Source organism: Myotis myotis, unplaced genomic scaffold (genome assembly GCF_014108235.1).
Source record: "Myotis myotis isolate mMyoMyo1 unplaced genomic scaffold, mMyoMyo1.p scaffold_m19_p_2, whole genome shotgun sequence".
NCBI lineage: Eukaryota > Metazoa > Chordata > Mammalia > Chiroptera > Vespertilionidae > Myotis > Myotis myotis.
Genome location: NW_023416324.1, coordinates 28,322,807 through 28,342,655, shown reverse-complemented (window position 1 = coordinate 28,342,655; position 19,849 = coordinate 28,322,807). Strand labels below are relative to the sequence as shown.

Sequence of the window (19,849 nt, the reverse complement as noted above, 5' to 3'; positions counted from 1 at the left end):
ATGGTCATGATTTAATCAGTCCTGCCTCCATGGCGAATCCTCCATAAACCCTGCTAACTATAGGGCTTCTATGTTTGCCACCACTTCGTGGTACTGGGAGGGTGGTGACCCAGAGAGGCATGGAAGCTCCTTGCACAGCCCCCAACATTTAAAAAAATGTCAAAATTTTCATTAAGGTCACTTTGTGGTCCTGCTTTACTGTGCAAAGTGAAGACTGTCTTTTTAGAGAAGCCGGTGAACAAAGTAACAGCTCGCGCGCGCTCTCTCTCTCTCTCTCTCTCTCTCTCTCTCTCGATATTGGGAAGGTGAAATGTGGCTGCTCTATTTAACGAAACACAAGCAGGAGCACCATGAGCACTTTCAGAGCTAAGAACATTATGATGAAAAGAATCTGGAATCTACTCTTACAATTTACACTGGATCACGAATAGCCTCACCTCTTCGCATATCCATTAATCCATTTTATGCTTTCCTCAAAATATATTCATGATGAATAAATTTTTCAACTTTTGTCAAACTATTAAACATCTTGTTAAATGTGTAAGAAAACAAAAACATAAAACATTGAGAATCAAATGTTTTTTGTAAAAAAAGTGCTTGCCTTCTTTTTTTTGTTGTACATGACATGGAGCAGGCATCATTTCTACTCGCCAGCAAATTGCCTTGCTCGTTTCTAAATTTGGTTTCCAACATTTCATCTTTTCTACTTTCAATGTGACCAAGTATCTCCTAGAGTCCCTTCCATGAGATTTTTGCCGGTGTCGCTATTTCTGGGACACCTTCATCGCTTCCTCATTATGTCCCCCAGTGCTTGCTGCACAGCTACTCTGGAAGGACAGCAGTGTCACCACGCCCACCTCAGCTGACTTCAACTCCATTTGCATGCTTTTCAAATTTTGCTTCTAGCCTTATCACTTTCCACTTCTTTACTGCACTTTCATCTTCATTCATCAACTCTCTCAATTATCTACTTTTGTAAAATGCCATGTAGGTTTACTGCTGGGCAAAACAGAGGCAACACAATTCCACACATTGCTTGTCTGTGCGGTGATCAATCACCTAGACTTTGTAATCGTTATGCATCTCATCTGTAATTCATGAAGTCATTTCGGACTGAAAGGCTAATAGAAGTTACTACTTTCTGCAAGTTCTCACAGTCAACAATACTCTGACAACTGAAATTTGAACAGTGTTGTTGAAAAACTATTACTTAATTGCACTTGATAACTGAAACCCATGGATATTGGAACTGAACAAACCAAGAGCAGCCTGTCCTGGGGACTGGGGACTGCTAGGTTGCTACCTTGCATTGCATGAAGCGGTATTCTAAAGAACATGAGCAATGACAGTACCTGCACCGATTACACTTTGAGGGCCGACATGTACGTAGCAGAAATAACTTACTTTTGGCCTTACCTTTGTGAAATGCTGTTAACCTATGTTCTTCTTTCTTAAAACTCTCAACATCTTCCAAACATAATTCAAAGTTTCTAACGAATTCTAAGGCTCCTTGTTTGAAATACTATGCTCTACCCCATTTGCTAATATTGTACAGACAACCAGAAACAAGTCAGGGGGAAATAATTTCATCTTCTGAAAATAGGGCCTCTTTACTCAGAATCTTATGTGAAATTAGTTTAAAAAGCTAAATTCACTTTCTTTTTGTACTAGAAACTCAACATGAAAAGGGAAACACAAATGCACAGAGAGGGGTTCAGGGAATCCCAAGGTAATAGAATGAGGGGAACAGAAGAAACCTCTTTTCAAAACCAAAACTGTAACTCATCTTCTGAGAGAGATGACTGGAGACCACATCTGTAGAATGAGTAAAATGATGTGAAAAAGAGTCAATTAGAAACAAAGAACTCTTGGGTATAAACTGAAAAATGAATGCTGACGTAAGTATTCAATAAAATGATCAGAAAAAAAAGAATCAAAGAAATCTTCCCCGGCCCTAACCGGTTTGGCTCAGTGTCAGCCTGTGAACTGAAGGGTCCCAGGTTCAATTCCGGTCAAGGGCATGTACCTTGGTTGCGGGCACATCCCCAGTACGAGGTGTGGAGGAGGCAGCTGATCGATGTTTCTCTCTCATCAATGTTTCTAACTCTCTGTCCCTCTCCCTTCCTCTCTGTAAAAAAATCAATAAAATATATTAAAAAAAGAAAAAGAAATCTTCCCCCAAAGGAGAATTTAAATATAAACACACACTTAGATCATCAGATTTCAACATCTGACTAACAGAAATTGCAGAATGAGAACAAAGAACACAGGGGGAAGCTATCCTTTATGAAATTTACCAGAATGGAAGAGCGCACATTCTTCCAAACACCCTATTCAAAGGCGCCACCAAGGCATGGCCGATGGCACTCAGATGACAGGGTGAACACTTCCAGAGACAAGAATGAGGACTGGAAGGGCGTGGGCTTCTCAGTGGCAACACTGGAGCCACGGGACAAAGAAGCGTGCCTGCAACATCCTCAGGGAAAGGCATACCCACCAAGTTAAAGGCAACTCAAGACTTGCGAAGAGGTAGGAAATTCACCCCCGCACGTTCCATTTCTTAGAAAGATACTAGAAAATGGTACAGAACAAAAGGAGGCCTAAGACACAAGAGAGTACGGGATCCAGTGGATTCAACCTAGAAGGTGTAAAAAGGGATAAGGCGACAGCTGTATGACAGACAGACCTGGGTTACAGCGGGAAAATTATATGGGTAAAATGAAACACCTAGAAAGAAGTTAACAATATAGAAGGAAAATTTGGTTCACACACAAAAAAACAAGGTGACAACCCAAGAAAAAAACAAAAACTGTACCACAAAGGAAATATTATCATAGCTCATCTAGCTCTCCAGTGATTGCTAAAGGATATTAATGATAAAAACACTGATAACTGATTTATCTCAAATCATGATGCAACTATTTGGGAGGATGGATGGGTGTTAAACCTTCATCAATCATAAAAAGAAGACAACTTGGACTCAACGTCTAAATTATCAATAAATAGAGGTATTATTTAATATGTAAAAGTAACTTCTAAATCTTTTAGTCTCAACTGTGTTTTCACCCAAGGGTTTATGCTTCTTTGGTAATTTTTTTGTTTATTGAAAATTTTTTTACAAAAAGGGACCCAATTGCATTGTGAAATCCCAAGTCTTCATCCTTTTTCTTGGAGATGCTGCTTAGCGTGCCCTGCTCTTCATTTTCTCTCTTGTCCGTTTCCCAGGTCTCTTCTACAGAAAAAGAAACACCACATGTGGTCACATGGCAGCCTGGCCTTCTGCCCATGATCAGGACGCACAGAAAAAGGAATGGAGAGGGTGGGTATGAGTCCGGCCCCTCACCTGGTCCCCAGGCTCACTTACATTTGATCCTTTCTTTCCAGGCCTCTTGAGGCCCTTGCCATGAGCTTTCTTGGCCCGGAAGCTGGATACATCATCGTAGCTCTCACGAGTGTTCCACTTGCTGCCTTTCTTCTTACCACCAAACCCAAACTTCTGGTTTTTATAGCGTCGTTTGGCATTGGGACTGGGGAAAAAGTGGTTTTACAAGTTACCCTCAGCCCTGCAAATCCTGATGAATCTTATGCCCCAACAACACCCTCAGTATTTTGTCTGCAAATAGACACTACTGTCCCCTAGAATCTCATCCTTAACCCTACATTCCCACTCAACAAACTCCCCAGGGAAGCTCATCTATTTACAGGTTTAACCACCAGAGCAGGAAAACAAAGCAAGAACCAGGAAAGCTTTGAAAAGCTTTCTATTTTAACTAAGTCTTGCTAAATCATCCTCATTTGTTTCTACTCCTCTCGGGGATATATACATGCAGTTAACATTCAAATGCAATAAATCTTAAAACTGGTCATCCCGCAGGCATCTCAGATTCAGCATTCCAAAATAACTTCTCTCCCTTCCTAGGCTGGTTTCGCCTCCTGTGCATATGCCCTAAGAGGGTGGTGGTACTGCCATCCACCCAGACACCAGACTAAATCAAAGGTGAACTAAAACCTGGGAGTCAGCCTTGGTTCTTCCTTCTTTCACTCTCTACACCCAGTTCAATTACCGAGTCCTGCTAATTGAGCGCTTGAATATTCCTTCAGTCTATTTTCCCTTCCCTGCTCCCACGACCACTTTCAGGTCTTTGTCATTGCTCATCTGGACTTCAATGGTCCCTAATTAACTTTCCTGCCTCGCTCAAATCTATCATTTACACAAGAACCACAGTATTTTTTTTAAAAAACATGACTATGGGGGATATCTGTAATACTTTCAACAATAAAATAAAATGTGACTATGACCTGCACATTATTCTGAGGAAAGCCCATCATCATCTCCCCGCTGCCTATTGGCTAAAACCCAGGCTTCTCAACAAGACAATCTCTGCCTCTGTGACTCGGCCGAGTCCCCTCCAGCTACGTCTTGCCACTTCTTGTCTCACACTGTATTCCCAGTGATACCAAATGCTTGCTGCTCCTCACAGGCCAACCTGCTGTCTTCATCTCTAAGCTTTTGCTCATCCGTGTTCTTCTGTATTCCCTAAATATGAGCCTCTTCTATTCTGATTAATTCTTACTCATCTTTCAGACTAAGCTCAGGTGGGATCCTCCTCCAGGATCATCACCATGGGCCTGGTGTCCAGGAATGCAAAAGGTGAACTAAAAGTAATAATAATAGCCAACATTATCCCTTTTAATCTTTATAACAGCATGAGGCACAATTTTCTCCTTTTCATAGAAGAGGAAATTAACACTTAAAAAAATAAAGTAACTTGATGACAGCTACCCTCCCAATGAGGGGCAGAGTTTGGATCTGACTCTTAACCATACTCTTAACCATCACACTGTTTTATTAAACATTCACTCAAATGTGCCAAATCCTTAAGTCATCTTTCTTTAATCTTCAAAGACTGATATGGCTGAAAGGACCATCACATAGCCTGGTAAGGCTGGGTCCCAGGCAGCAGTGCCACGCTCTGAACCCTGCAGCTGCTCCTATGGCAGCCCCTATACTCGTGAACTGTTGCCCAGCACACACCACAAAACGAAACAAAACAAACACTTCATACCCTTTCTTCATCTGCTGGCCTTTAGCTCCTTCCTTCGGGCCCCGTGCGACAGGTTTCTGATCTCCATCAAGGAAATCCAGTTTGTCAGAGAAGCCTAGGAGTGAACTGTATTTGATTAGTGCCATCGCATTTTAAGAAAAGCTTAAACTTCAAAAGAAGATTGTTGCTCACCGGATTTTAAGAGGTCCATCTTGTTCCCCACACCCTTCCCAAACCCTACGTCCAATAGCTCCAAATTAATCAATTCTCCAGCACACTGGGTGTCAGAATTAGCAGGGACCCTGCCCCCTGTATCCTTAGGAGAGAGAAACACTGACCTTTCTGGTATTTCTTAATGGCATTCATCATGTGAGCTTTCTCCCGCTGCCTCTTCTGAAGAACCTCTGTTTGCACCTGGGACATGGACATAGGCCTGTTACACCCACTCCAAACCATCACAGCAAGCGCCTATATTCTCCCAGTACCAACACTGTGATACACCACCACCACTGAACATTCACTGTGCGACAAAACTATGCGAACACTCAAGTTTAGCTTCTCAACAACCCAATGAGTCAGGAATTCTGAAACATCCCTGAAACTGAAGCACAGAGAGATAAGGTCACTTGCCTCAGCCACACAGCAGGAAAGGGGGGAGCTGAGGTTCACACGCAGGCAGTCTGCACTCTTCCCCCAATACACAATCCTGCCTACAAAACTGTAGCCAATCATGTTTAGGTCCACATTCAATTCTCCCCATTGATGAGTTCATTAAATATCTAACCTACTATTGCTAGGCATGAAAGTACCAACAGGAAAAAAACAATCTCCCCAAAAATCAGGAAAGAAAAGAAGCTTTAAGGACAAAAGGAGATGCTTTTACTCTAAGGGATATTTCTCAATCTCAACACTCCTGACACTTCAGACAGGAAAGCTCTCTGCAGGGGGAAAGACAGGCCGTCCAGGGCACTGTGGGATGTTTAGCAGCCTCCCCGTCCACTACCCACCAGCTGCAGCTGCACCTCCCCACCAAGATGCAACCAAAAATGTCTCCAACACTGCCCAAAACCCCTGGGAGGCAAAATCATCCCCAGTTCGGAACTAGTACCCTCAGATTCCTCAAATTAGAAAGAGTGAGCTAATGAGCCTGATTTTTTCCTTGCTTTTGATAATTTGTGTTAAACCAATTGCCCATGTTTTTGAGCTGATCTCGGCCATCGACCACCAGCTCAATGTACTAAATCCACAGCTGCCCATTTGCAAAGGACAGGATGCTAATCTACCCTCTACGGTTACTCCTCTGAGGATCTACCAGTGACATGATTCCCAAGGAGAGCAGCTCAACACCCCAAATCATGTTTATGTACAAAATATGGACAAAGTCTTAACACCCATGCTGAATCTCCTCACACACATTTCTTCCCACACCTCTAACTTTAATTCCTATCATCTTCTTTAAGTGACCATGAAATAAAGAAGAAAAACCAAAAAAAAAGTTCCATGGTATGCCTGCTCTGGTTTTACATTAGAACTCAAGGCAGTCATAGTTTAATCTCGCAGGTGCCATTTGCTTTTTCTGACCGAATGACAATCTATATGATTTCTTCAAGGACTTCACAATCATGTAGGCCAGTGATCATCTGAGAGTCTCTTGGGGGAAGGGAAGAAAACATACACAGATTCCCAGACACTAAAACCTAGAAATCTGTTTTGAAAAATTTTCCCAGTGATTCTGCTGTGAGATTGGGTTTGGAAACCACTGGTCTGGACCCCCCAACTCTTCACTGTATAGAAGTGCAAACTGGAGAGATAAATGGCTTGCTACAGTTACCACACTACCCTTGGCAACACCCTGACTGTGCTCATGAATACTAGCGCCACCACCCACCCACCCCCGACTATGAGATAACAAACACAAGCCCTAGCCGGTTTGGCTCAGTGGATAGAGCATCCGCCTGTGGACTGAAGGGTCCCAGATTCAATTCCAGTCAAGGGCACATACCTAGATTGCGGCTTGGTCCCCTACCCCAGTAGGGGGCGTGCAGAAGGCAGCTGATCAATGACTCTCTCTCATCATTGATGTTTCTATCTCTCTCCCTCTCCCTTCCTCTTTCAAATCAATAAAAATACATTAAAAAAAAGAAGAAAAGATAACACAAGCTCTAACACATACGGGTCATGGAACCAAATCAGACTGCGGCAATCTGACCTGACACACACACTCGGCATCATTCTATCCCCTGCCACTTTCCTTCTTACCTTCTTTCCGTATTTCCTAAGTGCTCGAAGTTGCTTAGCCTTTTCTGACTTCTCCATGGCAGCCTGTTTAGCCTGCAGCTTTTGTCGAATCTAAAACACAAAATGTGTCAGCTTATGTTATTTAAATCTGGGATGACTGCTCTTTTGGGTGCCCTGGAGCAGGAAACAGATATTCCTTGATCTGCAAACTATGGAGCTCAGAGAAACCTTGTAAATAATCTATTCCAAGACCTGGGTTCTACATATGAGGACAATGCAGCCCAAAGACTGAGCACTTTGCCCAGCATACCGAATGTGTCAGTGGGGAAGCAAGAACTTGAAAGCAACCTTCCCACTCCTGGTGTGCCATTTGCTCCATTATACAAAACTGCCTGCTTACAGTTTTGCCAAGAGAAAATAACTTCTGCCCATCCCTACTGTCTACCGACTGTTAAAACAGCATGCAGCCCTAGTTCCCTTCTCCAATATACCATATACATAAAAACACCAACAGATATCAGGCACGGAGCCTTTTCTATCAAACATACACATCCCAGTTAAAGGATGAGCGGCTGTCAGTGTGAATGTACAGAGATGTGTCTGAGCTCGTCTCTAGATTTCCCTAAGTACCTAAGTACCCTAAGTACCTCCAAGACAACAGCTCCCTAAAATCTGGCTTGAGACCCAAGGGAATTATTCAATTCATCTTGAACTAAATTTTGGCAATTCTTTTCCTCCCAAAGTCAAACAAGGACCAGTTGTACCTAACTCTAAATTATACTGCATCTGGGCCATATACGAATACCTCATTTTACAGAAGCGAAAACTGAAGCCCAGAGAAAATGAACTGTCTACAAGTTGCAGCACTCCCCCCCTAGCAAAAGCAGGACAAGATCTGTAATTTTTCTACGCACCAGGCCATGATCATGCCAGCTAGGAAATGGACCTCATTTCTTCCTGTTCTTTTCCTCCCCTTAGTTGTTTAAATTAGGAAAAAGTCATCCTTATACTTATCTAATTGGTGGTGACTGGCATGAGTCTGAAGTAGACAATAGAGATAATAATTGTCCTCTGACCATCAGTTCCCTATAATTAGGTTTAGTCTTCTTTTAAACATTATAGGAGATTAGCCGGGTAAATATATTTAAAAGTCCAAAGCCTCAGCTTGCCAGGAAAAAACATCTTCTCTGTTTCTTACCTTCTGCATCTGCTGATCAGACTTAGCCATCTCTGCGAAATAATCAGTGGGCCGCTTAGTAGGGACTTTGAGCTGATGGAGCCGGGGTAATACTGCAAGTACTGCAGCCTGGGCCTGACGGTAGCTGAGGATATAGGACAAAGTGTGAAATAAGCCAGGCAGCAGAGGCCTTACATTCCTTCTCACTCCGTTTCCTGAGTGATCCTAGGTCAGACGGACCCTCAACCTCTGACCTCCACCAGCAAGAAGACACACACAAACAAAAACTGTAATAAAACCTCATTAACTTGGCATCTGGAAGAAACTTAACTGTACACTCTTTTAAAAAGGGGGGGGAGGAAAAAAATAATAAAAAGGGCGGCGAGGAGTACTGCTGAAAATAAATCAGTAGTTTCAGAGAATGACCGCTCTAAAAGCACCTATCAATTTACAAACTCATTATGAATTCTTATGGAGTCAATACAAAAGTCTATATAAGGACCTTCCATAAGAAAACTTTTGTTCTAATAACTGAATAGGCACACAGGCAAACCCGTCCACCCACCCCCCCACCCCGTTACCCCGCCCCTTCCACCTCACTCACCCCCCCCCCCCCCAACTTTAGCTCTTTTTAGTCAAAAGAAGACCTCCTCCCTGCTCCTACCCTTTCGGTAATCTATGTGGAGCACAGGCTCGCCATTCTCCCCTCCCCCTGTAGCGCCGGGACCACAACTTCTCCCACATTTGAAAACAAACATACAAGCTCATCTCCCGCTGGAAGTCATCTTCGGGATCGACAGCTTTCTGGTCCTTGTTCTGCGGTGCTGACTGAGGTCCACTGATTTCCGGCACCGGACCGAGGGTGACATCAAGCCTTTCAACCCATTCCAGATCCCGCTTGAATTCTGCCAAACACTGCTTGAGGCCATTCTAAAAAATTCAGACACTGCGCCCCTAAGAAGGGGAACCCTTACGATGTCTCTCCCAAGCCCAGGGTGCTAGGCCCACGGGCAAATTGCTAACCCCCACACCCCATCGCGTAGCCGACCCTCCTGACAACGCACAGGCTGCCTCCTTCCCAGGACAAGAGCTCAACCACCCAAGCGTAACAGCCCCTTGCGCTCAGCTCACGCCCCAGTACCCCGACTCGGCGCCCGAGCTCACCACGTCGTTCACGGCTTTTTTCGGACCCTCAAGCACGACATTGAGGCCTGGCTTCAGAAGCCCTCGGGAAAACGCGTCCTGCAACTGCAGGGCACGATCGGCGTCAGTTCCAGGGGAGGAAGGACGTCCCTCTCCCCCCTCGCCCAGCCACGCGAGCGCGACTGACACTTACCTCTCTGTCTGTGACAAGAGATTCCTCAGAATCCGAGTCCGAGCCGGAGGGCAGGGGGGTGTCCATCTCGCAGCACGCACGTGCGGCACCTACCAGAGGTCCGGGTAGGCCCAGGCCCGTGCGGCGGGAAGAGGGCGCCTTCCGCCGCTGCCGCCTGCCTTCAGCCCCCTACCCTCACTCCGCGGCCCCACGTGGAGGAGAACGGCTCCAGCGGCCACTACACACCGCAGCGCAGAACTTCTAGATCAGACTTCCGCTTCCGGTCGCGGACCTTCACTTCCGGTTTTCCGTTGCTATAGGAACCGCTCCGGCGTCGGAGAGTGCCCGAGTTGTTTGGGATCCGTAGGAAAACTACCCCTAGATACACGAGTGGTCTGGTGACTTGGAGGAGAAGCGTAAGGTGGGAGGGGGGGCCCGGGGGTCGTCCGGAGGAGCAGGAAGCCGCGAAGGCTCAAAGGAAAGGGGAGAAACTAAGCCGCGGTGGGTTTGAGGGGTGCTGGCGGGGAGCGGGGTGTGTGTGTGTAGGGAGGGGGGGATGCAATCCGGCAGGACTCCGGGGGCGGGGGCGGGACAGGGGCAGGGGCAGGGGCATGTCCGGGGCGGGACGATACTCTTCCCCACGCTCACCTGCTGCGCTGGGTCTTCACAGAACTCTGGCCGGGGACCATGTCGACCGTGGTAGCACAGTCACTGCATGCTTTTGGTCTTCGATCCCACGTGGCCAACAATATATTCTTCTTCGACGAACAGATCATTATATTTCCTTCAGGGAATTACTGTGTGAAGTACAATATGGATCAGAAATGGCAAAAATTCATTCCAGGTAAAAACCCTTTCCATCTTGACACATTAACCTTATGTGGCAAAAATAACCTCATAATTCCAACATGGTGATTGAAAGGAAAGTTTTCTGGCCAACTCCCATAAACGTATAGTTCTCTAAATGTAGACGAAATACATGTCTACTTGCATTACATGCAAATATCACATGTAAAAGAATATTAATTTAAAAGCACTTTTTCACCATGATTTAATGAAAAATTATTTTAACAAGTCCCTTTTCATGCTTCTTCAATATCATTGTCTTTGTCCTCACCTAGGCCAATTTTTGAGTTGTCTAACACTAGAGCACACCGCCCTCAATCCAGCACCTTTTGAATTCATGTGTGATGAAGACACTGGAGATTTTATCCCAAGTCACAAATATAACTATTTGTACAATGTTTCATTGTTTTTGTTCATTGATGATATACATCATTTCCACAACTTAATCACTTATTTCCTTTTCTGCTCTTTGTTGCATATAGTATGACCATATATGTGTAGCCCCATGTAAGATATAGTTTTGTGTTTGCTAGTTACTAACTTTATATAAATGGAATCATAGTATATGTGTTTGATGACTTGCTTCTGTTGTTCAACATCAGGCTTTTGAGATCCTGCATATTACATGCATCTTGAATTCATTTTACTGCTACATCTATGAATCTAATGTCTCAAGTATATCTATCCATTCCAGTGTCAATGGACTTTTTGGGAAACAACAGTTTTTTGGTATTACAGATCATGCTAGCATAAAACTTATTGCATTCATATATGCTTGTCCACTTGTGCAGAGATTCTTCAGGGCACACAGCCAGGACAAAAATTACTGGGTAATATGGTAGTACCAACTTACACTCCCACCAGGAGTACACGAGACTTGCCATTCCTCCACAGCCTCACCGACCCTTGGTATTATCCACATTTCTATTTTTTTGCTACTCTAGTGATTGAGAAAGGGTATCTTGTTGTTTTTAGTGTTATATTTCTCTGTTACTAATGAGGATGAATTTTTTTCACATGCTTATGGGCTATTCCTATTTAGTCTCCTATGAAATGCTTTATTCATCTCTTTTACCCATTTTTTTTTTTTTGGTATGGGAGTTTTTGGGTAATTTTCTTATTAACTTTTGGGCACACTTTCTATATTCTTTATACCAATCTTATGTATTGCAAATAATGTCTCCCAGTTTGAGTCTTGTGTTTTCTCCCTCCTTATGGTACCTTGATGGACAGAAATTCTTCATTTTAATGAAGTTCATCAACATTTTCCTTTTTGTGTCTTCTTCAGGAATTGTTCCTTAACTCAAGCTTATGAATATATTATCCTATATTATCTCCTTTATGCTTTATACTTTTGTCTTTCACCTTTGAGGCTCTGAGTTAGGAGGGTGCTTAGTGTGTTAGGAGAATAGCAAGGAAGTCAGTGTGGCTGGAGTGGAGGGGATGGAGGAACAGGGAGCGAGAGGTGAGGCAGAGAAGTAATGAGGAGCAACATCACATAGGGCTTTGTAGGTCATAGGCTCTTACTCTGAGTCAAATGAGAAGTCATGGGGGGGATTCTGAGCAGAGAGAGTAGCATCATCTGACTTATGTTTCAACAGGTTCATTTTGACCACTGGGTAGAGAATAGCTTTAAGGAGGGACAAGGGAGGGAGCAGGAGACCAGTTGAGAAACTATTGCTACAATCCAGATGAGAGAAAATGGTGTCAAAGAGCAGGTTGTAGGTAACAGGAATGGTGAGAAGAGATCAAATCCTGGATATATTTTGAAAGTGGAGGTAACAGATTTTCTCAGAAACCAGGTGTAGGGTGGAAGAGAAAAAGAAGAAGCAAGATTTCTGGCCTGATTAAGCAGAAGGATGAAATTGCTATTAAGTGAGAAAGAGATCTTAGCCATAAAGCACAGTAGACACAGAGCCTAGGACTCAAGAGGACGTTTTCATTTTAACTTATTTTAAAATCAGGGGAAAAGTATAATAATAAATATGTCATAATGAATCGAGCCTGGCTCTATTTCTCTTTATACCAATGCAATCACAAAATATACTTTTTTAACTTTCTTTAATGGAGGAAGAGGCTCCTGAAAGCAATAGTATCTAGGGCCCATGAAAATCATAATGTGATTGCATTTCCCAATAAAGTATGTGCACTTTAGTGTTTGCCTCCGGTGCTGTATGTAGAGGACCATAACTTGCATTCTCATGTGTTATCTCATGGTTGCAAGATGACTGCTGTAATTCCAGATATCACTCCTAGATTCCAGGGAAAGGGGGAGAGAATGTATCCATCCCTGGTTTTCAAGAAAGCACAAGCTTTACCATAAAGCCAGTCCGACAAACTTCTGCATCTATCTCATGGCAAGAATGTCACATAGATCACCTAACTGCAAGGAAGGCTGAGGAATCCAGTGGTTAGCATCCCAGCCTAAGAGAGCAGAGGGAGAGTGTTGAGTGCTGCCCACTCAAGGCATAGAGGCCTATGTAATATGACCCTATCCCACTGCTCCAGGCTTACCTAATAGTGACCAACCCTGGCTCACATGAGATGCTCCAGCAATATCCCACTTTCTCACATCCACATGTTTTCTCCTCCTACCACCTGTCCCACCCCTTCCCTGTCCCATTTTGTCCTCTAGGGATTGATCCCTGACTTCTCCTCCTACCTTGGCCTGAGGGAGGTGCCCACCCTGGTCATTGTTCTAATTACCCCAGACATAGTTGTACCAAGGAGCTTCACAGCTTGACAATTACCTATTTCTGCACTTTTCTCCTATTGCATCAGCAATGCCTACCACTATGCCTGGTTCGTATTGAATCTTGGCGATCTACCCTCATTATTCCGTTTTACCTGTTTGCAGGCTCAGACAAGAGTCAAGCCATGTTAGCCTTGTCCATCAGTCCCAATCGGCGATACCTCGCTATCTCTGAGTTGGTGCAAGAAAAACCTGTCATCACCATTTATGAACTGTCATCCATCCCTTGCCGGAAGCGTAAAATCCTTAATAACTTTGACTTCCCGGTTCAGAGATTTACTTGCATGGCTTTTTCTCCAGACTCCAAATACCTATTGACTCAAACTTCGCCTCCAGAGTCCAACCTTGTCTACTGGCTATGGGAAAAACAGAAAGTAATGGCCATTGTTAAAACCGACACTCAGAACAACACTGTCTCCCAGGTACCTCCCAACATAACAAGTATCGTGCAAACTATTAAAAATAGTATGAGCTGTATTTTAGTGAATGTTTTCTATGTACTAGAAGCAGTGCTCATTTCTTAACATGCGTATTTAACTTTAGTCTCACAACAATCGTATATGGTATTCATGATTATCCCTATCATACTGATGCGGGAACTGAGGCTCTAAGAGGTTAAGTTACTCACGTAAGATCACAGAGGTATTGAATGGCAGGGCCAAGAGCCCAGTGCCTGTCTTTACTCTGGCCTAGAACTGCTTTCTGGTCCCAGGTTCAGGCCAGAGGTGAAGTGATCAAACTTGCTCTCCCTTTCTGGTTCTGGCCTCTTTTCAGCATCATGGCTAGGCAATGGGAAAATTTCCGGGAGTAATGTGAAGTGGTAGATCTTTAAGAAGCTGTCAATGAACTTGTAGTTATATGGGGAGCAGAGTTTTCTATTGTGATTTGAAGGCAAAATAAAGAGCCCCTGTTAGGAAGCTGGTTCACTGCTAAGGCAGTGGGTCCCAAGGAGTTTTATCCTGGTGCAGTCAACCCAGCGTAGGATCTAGAACTCGGTTTTACAGGCTGTCAGGAACTCGGCTCTATTCAGTGGACTCAGTCATTCCCACAGGAGGCTAGTGCATAAGTGCATAAACCAGCACCTCAAGACCAGAGCACTCACATCATTTATCCAGTGTATTTCCACCCTAGGAATAGAGAACTTGGAAGTGAAATCAGCAATTAGAAGGCTCCTTAGTGATCACAGAATCAGGGAGAGCTGAGGGTCATTTCCTCCAGGCCATAGCGAGGCCTGTGCAGCATCCCCATTCAGAGCAGAGAGCACCTTTGCTCCAATAGATGCAATGCACATTCATTAGATGTTCACTATGAACCCAGCACTGGGAATACAGAGAGGAAAAAGCCACAGCCCCTGAAGTTGCTCACCATCTAATGGGGGTGACAGGTTGACTGCCTGTCACTGTACGTGGGGATGAGGAGGGTACAGATAAAGGAAGCTCAGTTGGCAGGAGACCACATAGCAGCCCCTGACATTTGGTTCCTTCTCCCTGGTCAGGACACATAAACCCTGCCAGACCCTCCTGTTTCTGTGTTTGCAGCTGAGCCTTCATTCCTTTTTGTTGACACAGTGCTCGGCCATTGTCAAGACCTGCTCATTTTGCTTTTGGCCTCTGTAAAATTACTTTTGTAGGTTTCCTAGTTTAAAACAACTGGCCCCACAAATATAATGGATATAGATCTGTGCTCTTATTAAATATGGTATCAAAAGTGTATGATTTAGTGATGTTTCAAGGGTACTCTGAGTTACTTGAAATAAATATTAATTGGTAAAATGGGAAGTAATTCCATTAAGATTAATTTTATAAAGCTTTGTCTTTCATTCTTTCACACTCTCCAGGTGAGCTTCAGTCCTCAGGATAACACGCAGGTGTGTGTCACTGGAAATGGGATATTTAAGCTTCTTCGCTTTGCCGAGGGAACCCTGAAGCAAACCAACTTTCAGAGGGGAGAACCCCAAAACTACCTAGCCCATACCTGGGTGTCTGATGACAAGATTGTCGTTGGCACTGATACAGGCAGGCTCTTCCTCTTTGAATCTGGAGATCAACGCTGGGAGACAAGTATAATGGTCAAGGAGTCCACCAATGAGCTGAAGAACCTGGAGATGATGCAGGAATCAGAGAGGTAATGGCACCCGCTGGTGCCCCTGTAAAAATATGCTCTTCGTACTAATAGCGTCACATGAAAACCAGCATTCTTTAAAAATCACTCATTACCTCTTTACCTTAAAAGCCAACTCTTCATTTTCCCTCTGCCTTTCTAGTGTTCATCCATATTCAAGCACAAATTTGACAGTTATGACCATAGCCTAGATACAGTTCTTTTTATTTTTATACCTAACCTCATTTTAGTATGACTGGTCTTCCAAACTACAGATTTTCCAAATTATATTTTCTAATGGCTGCCTAATTTACTGAATCAATTGAATAAATGTCCACTGAGCACTTGCAGTGTGCCAGGCATCTTGCTAGATGCTGGGGACACAGATCCCCCAGGACTTTGCAATTCAGTAGGAGGCAGCAGACCAACAAAGAGGTGCAAGGAAATGTCAACAGAAGCATATGGGCTAAATTAGAGGCTCAGGGGGGAGTTATCAATCTTACCTCTACCAATAGCCTCTCACCCATATCGGGCTGTACCATTGTGTGGAGTAGGCACTGCTTATATATATTCTCATTTGAGTCTTACCCTATATAGTACATATTATTATCATGCCCATTTTATAGACAAGGAAACTGACACTCAAAGAGGTTAACTGGCTTACCCAGTTAGCACTGAGAAGTGGCAGGGTCAGGATTCAAGCCCAGATCTGTCTGACTCCAGAGCCTGAGCCCTCAACCATAATGGCATACTATAGCTCCTTCTTCCTCAATAACTTTCAGTCCACCATTTTCACCATTCCTGCCAATGATGTCTCTTCTGTTGTGATTTGCTTAAGAGCTTCCTAATAAGTTGCCATGCCCTCCAGTTTGCTGAGTTCACAATCCTTCAGTGGGTCCAAACTTCTGAACGTGGTCCACATGTCTGCTACTCTGTCCCTTCTTTACTTCTAGAGCACTGGCTCTGCCCTCTACAGACGATGCATGCCTCATGCATGCTCTTGCTTCTGAGCTTGGTAATGTGTAGTTCCCCTGCCCCCCTTCACACCCCACTCCCATGGATACATACACATATGTGACGTACTGTTGCTCGTTCTTCAGCTCTTAGCTGGGAGGGCTTAGCCTCTGTATATCTCTGGTCAGTGCACCTTCCCTATAACTGTATTCAGAAAATCCTTGCTACCTGTTGACTGGTTGTTCCCATCCTACTGAGCTACTCCCTAACAGTCCTATCACATGTGCTCTAGAACAGTGGTCACCAACCTTTGAGACCTCATGGACCACCAGTGGTCTGCAGACCACTGGTTGGCGACCACTGCTCTAGATTATAACCTTCTAAAGGTAAATAAGATGTATCAATCTTTTTTATTATTATTAGTAGTAGTAGTAAGATGTATCAACCTTATTTACCACTAGAGGTAAAATTTATGCAAGGGGTAAAATTTATGCAAGGGGCTTGGCCCTTGCAGCCCTTCACAGCCCTGGCCAGCCCTCGCAGCCCCAACTTCATCTGGAAGGTCGTCCAGACGGTCGTTCGGCTGTTTGGTCTAATTAGCATATTAGCTCTTTATTATATAGGATTATTTCACAGAGTTGTTACCACCATATAACACCATTATATCTATAATAATAGAAGCATAATATGCTAATTAGACTGGACAGCCAGACGACCTTCCGGACGAAGCTGGGGCTTTGAAGGCTGAGGCAAGCTGCCATGGCTGTAAGGGCTGATGAAAGCCACCGCAGCTGCGAGAGCCGAGCCCCTTGCATGAATTTCATGCATTGGGCCTCCAGTTATTGGATGAATGAATGAGAAGAGTAGAGAGAGAAGGAAGGAGGAAATGGATACCTTGATACAAATCTCAACTCTTCTACTTACTAAGTGTGTGATTTTAGAAAACTCAATCCCTTGAGCCACTTTTTTCTAAACACCAAAATGAGGATATTAATAATACTACTAACTAGAGGCCCAGTGCATGAAATTCGTGCATGGGTAGGGTCCCTAGGCCTGGCCCGCAATCAGAGCCAATCTGTGGAGTGACTGGCAGGGTGATTTGAGGAACCCCCACTGGCACCCACCTTGGCTGGCCTGGCGCCACCCACTTGCTGGCCCCACCTGTTCACCAGCCGGCCCCACCCCTCCACCCCCAACCCCCCATCACCCTGCAACTGCTGTCGGTCACCTTTCTCAGTGGGGCGACCAGCAGGGCAATTGAGGGGAGGGGCCCACTGGCACCCGCCTTGTTTGACCTGGGGCCTGTGAGCTGGGGGCAGCTCCCGTGTTTAGTGTCTGCCCCCTGGTGGCCAGTGCACGTCATAGTGACTGGTCATTCTGCCATTCAGTCGATTTGCATATTAGGCTTTTATTATATAGGATAATGACAATAGTAGTAGTGACCACACAGGGTTGTGAGACTACCAAATAAATGTGTAACTTTCCAATCTTCCTTTGGAGTTTGTGTGGCATTCCCAGGGCGAAGGGTAGTGTTTTGGCAATGGGAAAGGGGTTCACACTGGGTGGTTTCCTCCCACACCCAAGGGCAGCCCTTCTTTCTCATCCCTAGCAGAATTCCTCCCCTGGGGATTGTCTCTGTAAACTTTACATGCTGTTTTCTTTTTCTAGCTTGATCGAATTTCCAACACTCAGTTCCCCAGTCCCTTCCTTTGAACAGATCTTGGAGACAGATAGCCACAGCCAGCAGTCCATGCCCCAGGTGTTTGCCATTGCAGCCTACTCAAAGGGATTTGCCTGTTCTGCTGGGCCAGGGCGAGTTCTACTGTTTGAGAAGATGGAAGACAAGGATTTTTATCATGAGAGCAGGGAAATCCGGGTAAGGAGAGAAGGAATAAGCAAAACTGGGGTCCTCCTGACATTTGTTCTCCAGCAGCAGAGCACGGACAAGGAGTCTGATGGGGAGAAGGGGTGTAGCGCTGAGCAGCAAGGGGGATTTGAGCCGTTTGTCCTGAGGAAGTTTTAGGATGGGCTGGACAGAATTGGGGTTTAGAATTGGGATGATCTGGATTTCGATCCTGGGAGAGAACTTTGGCAAATTCTATTTCTCTCTGAAGCTTCGTGCTCCCATGAGAAATTGTATTACGATGATACATACTGACATTTAATGTCCGGCGTACTACCACGCACACCGCGAGCATTTAGTAAATGTGTGTGGCATAAACGATACACACTGTTTTGAAGAGAGAGCATATCTAGTTCGGGAAGAACCAGGAAGGCTTCTGGGTGTTTGATTGTAATTGTTGAAGGAAAAACCTCAGAGGATGGGTAGCACTTGACAGAAAGAAACAGATCTGGAATTCCAGGCAGAAGGAACAAATTAGCAAAGGCACCACGGACAGGGAGCGGGCGGTGTACTTGGGGTACCTTGTGTTCCCCAGTGGAGAGGGACTGGCATCACTTGAAGGGAAAAGGTGAGAGCCCGTGCGGGTGGAAGAGCTCCAGCCGAGGAGCGTGCCGGACAGCCGGTTCCTGAGTGGAGGAGCATAGGCTCCAGGGCAGCGCTCTGCCTGCGGGGGGGGGCGCGCGGGGGGGCCTGCGGGGCCGTGGACAGGAAGCCGCTAAACACACAGTGAGCGAGTTAGACGTCTCTGTTGCTTAAGATGAGCATCTGAGTCCAGCAGAATCTATGCGTCTTCAGTTTTGTGGGAGACAGCACTGGGGCAGCACACACAAGGCCCTAGGCCTGCGGCTCCCATTCTACTCTACACAGCAGGGAGTGTCACACAGATGTGACAGCAGAGGGAACTGTCAGGTGCCGTGGGCACATTGAGGGAATATCAGTGGCCGCCCAGCCCAGCGCAGTGCAGGTCAGGGGCTTCCCAGAGCCTTCGCTGTCCTGTGGAGCAGGGGCAGTTGCCTATGTGAAGAACTCCAGGCAGAGGGAGGGAAGCAGGAGGGCCCGGTGTCCTGGACCCCAGGGAGGCGGTGCCGCCATCACAGCTGCAGGCTCTAGAAAAGTCAAGAGGATGAGGACGGAGCATCTGGCTTTGGTGATAAGGACATTCCTAATGCATATGAGGACAGTGGAAGGCAATTTTATTTATCAAATGATAAGGAATTAAGAAACTGAGTGGGTGATAAGGAAGAGGAGATGGTATGTGTAGGCCAACCTTTCAAGAAGCCTGGTTGTTCATAGAAGAAAAGCAATAGCAGTGAAAAGGAAATGTAATTTTATAATGCCTACCTGGGAAGTACAGGCCCCCTCAGGGACTGCTGGCAGGAGCTGTGTGAGCCCTTCTGTTTTCTCTGCCCTGGCACCTACCCACATGGAAGAAGGGCTGTCACCTTCCCCTCTGCCGCCCTGAAGCGCACGCTGGTATCCTCGGTGCAGGTGGGCGCCTGCCCTGGGGTACACAACCTGT

At 45.2% G+C, this 19,849-nt stretch overlaps 2 protein-coding genes across 2 annotated transcripts in view; one reads left to right on the top strand and one right to left on the bottom strand.

The window, feature by feature from the left end:
* Positions 1 to 3,073: 3,073 nt before the first annotated feature.
* EBNA1BP2 (EBNA1 binding protein 2) lies at positions 3,074 to 10,053 on the bottom strand. Its single transcript, XM_036351699.1, has 9 exons — positions 9,797 to 10,053; positions 9,625 to 9,708; positions 9,221 to 9,390; positions 8,482 to 8,605; positions 7,305 to 7,394; positions 5,384 to 5,459; positions 5,067 to 5,160; positions 3,365 to 3,527; positions 3,074 to 3,232 (listed from the first exon to the last, which is right to left on the bottom strand). The coding sequence occupies exons 1-9, from the start codon at positions 9,860 to 9,862 to the stop codon at positions 3,182 to 3,184; spliced, it is 918 nt and encodes a 305-aa protein (XP_036207592.1). The 5' UTR covers positions 9,863 to 10,053; the 3' UTR covers positions 3,074 to 3,181.
* The window catches only part of CFAP57 (cilia and flagella associated protein 57), a 55,578-nt gene continuing 45,771 nt past the window's right edge, over positions 10,043 to 19,849 (top strand). Inside the window, exons 1-5 of the mRNA XM_036351700.1 lie at positions 10,043 to 10,276; positions 10,446 to 10,619; positions 13,479 to 13,795; positions 15,211 to 15,497; positions 18,096 to 18,303. Coding sequence (XP_036207593.1) covers positions 10,463 to 10,619; positions 13,479 to 13,795; positions 15,211 to 15,497; positions 18,096 to 18,303 — 969 coding nt within the window. The 5' untranslated portion in view covers positions 10,043 to 10,276; positions 10,446 to 10,462. The remainder of the gene's footprint in view (positions 10,277 to 10,445; positions 10,620 to 13,478; positions 13,796 to 15,210; positions 15,498 to 18,095; positions 18,304 to 19,849) is intronic.

Excerpts from the sequence above, each read along its gene's own strand:
- EBNA1BP2 (XM_036351699.1), bottom strand. The coding sequence starts at position 9,862 with ATGGACACCCCCCTGCCCTCCGGCTCGGACTCGGATTCTGAGGAATCT. Across the intron at positions 3,528-5,066 it reads GGCCAGCAGATGAAGAAAGG|TCCCAATGCCAAACGACGCT; the intron begins GTATGAAGTGTT and ends CTTTTTCCCCAG. Across the intron at positions 3,233-3,364 it reads CTGGAAAGAAAGGATCAAAT|AAGAGACCTGGGAAACGGAC; the intron begins GTAAGTGAGCCT and ends CTTTTTCTGTAG.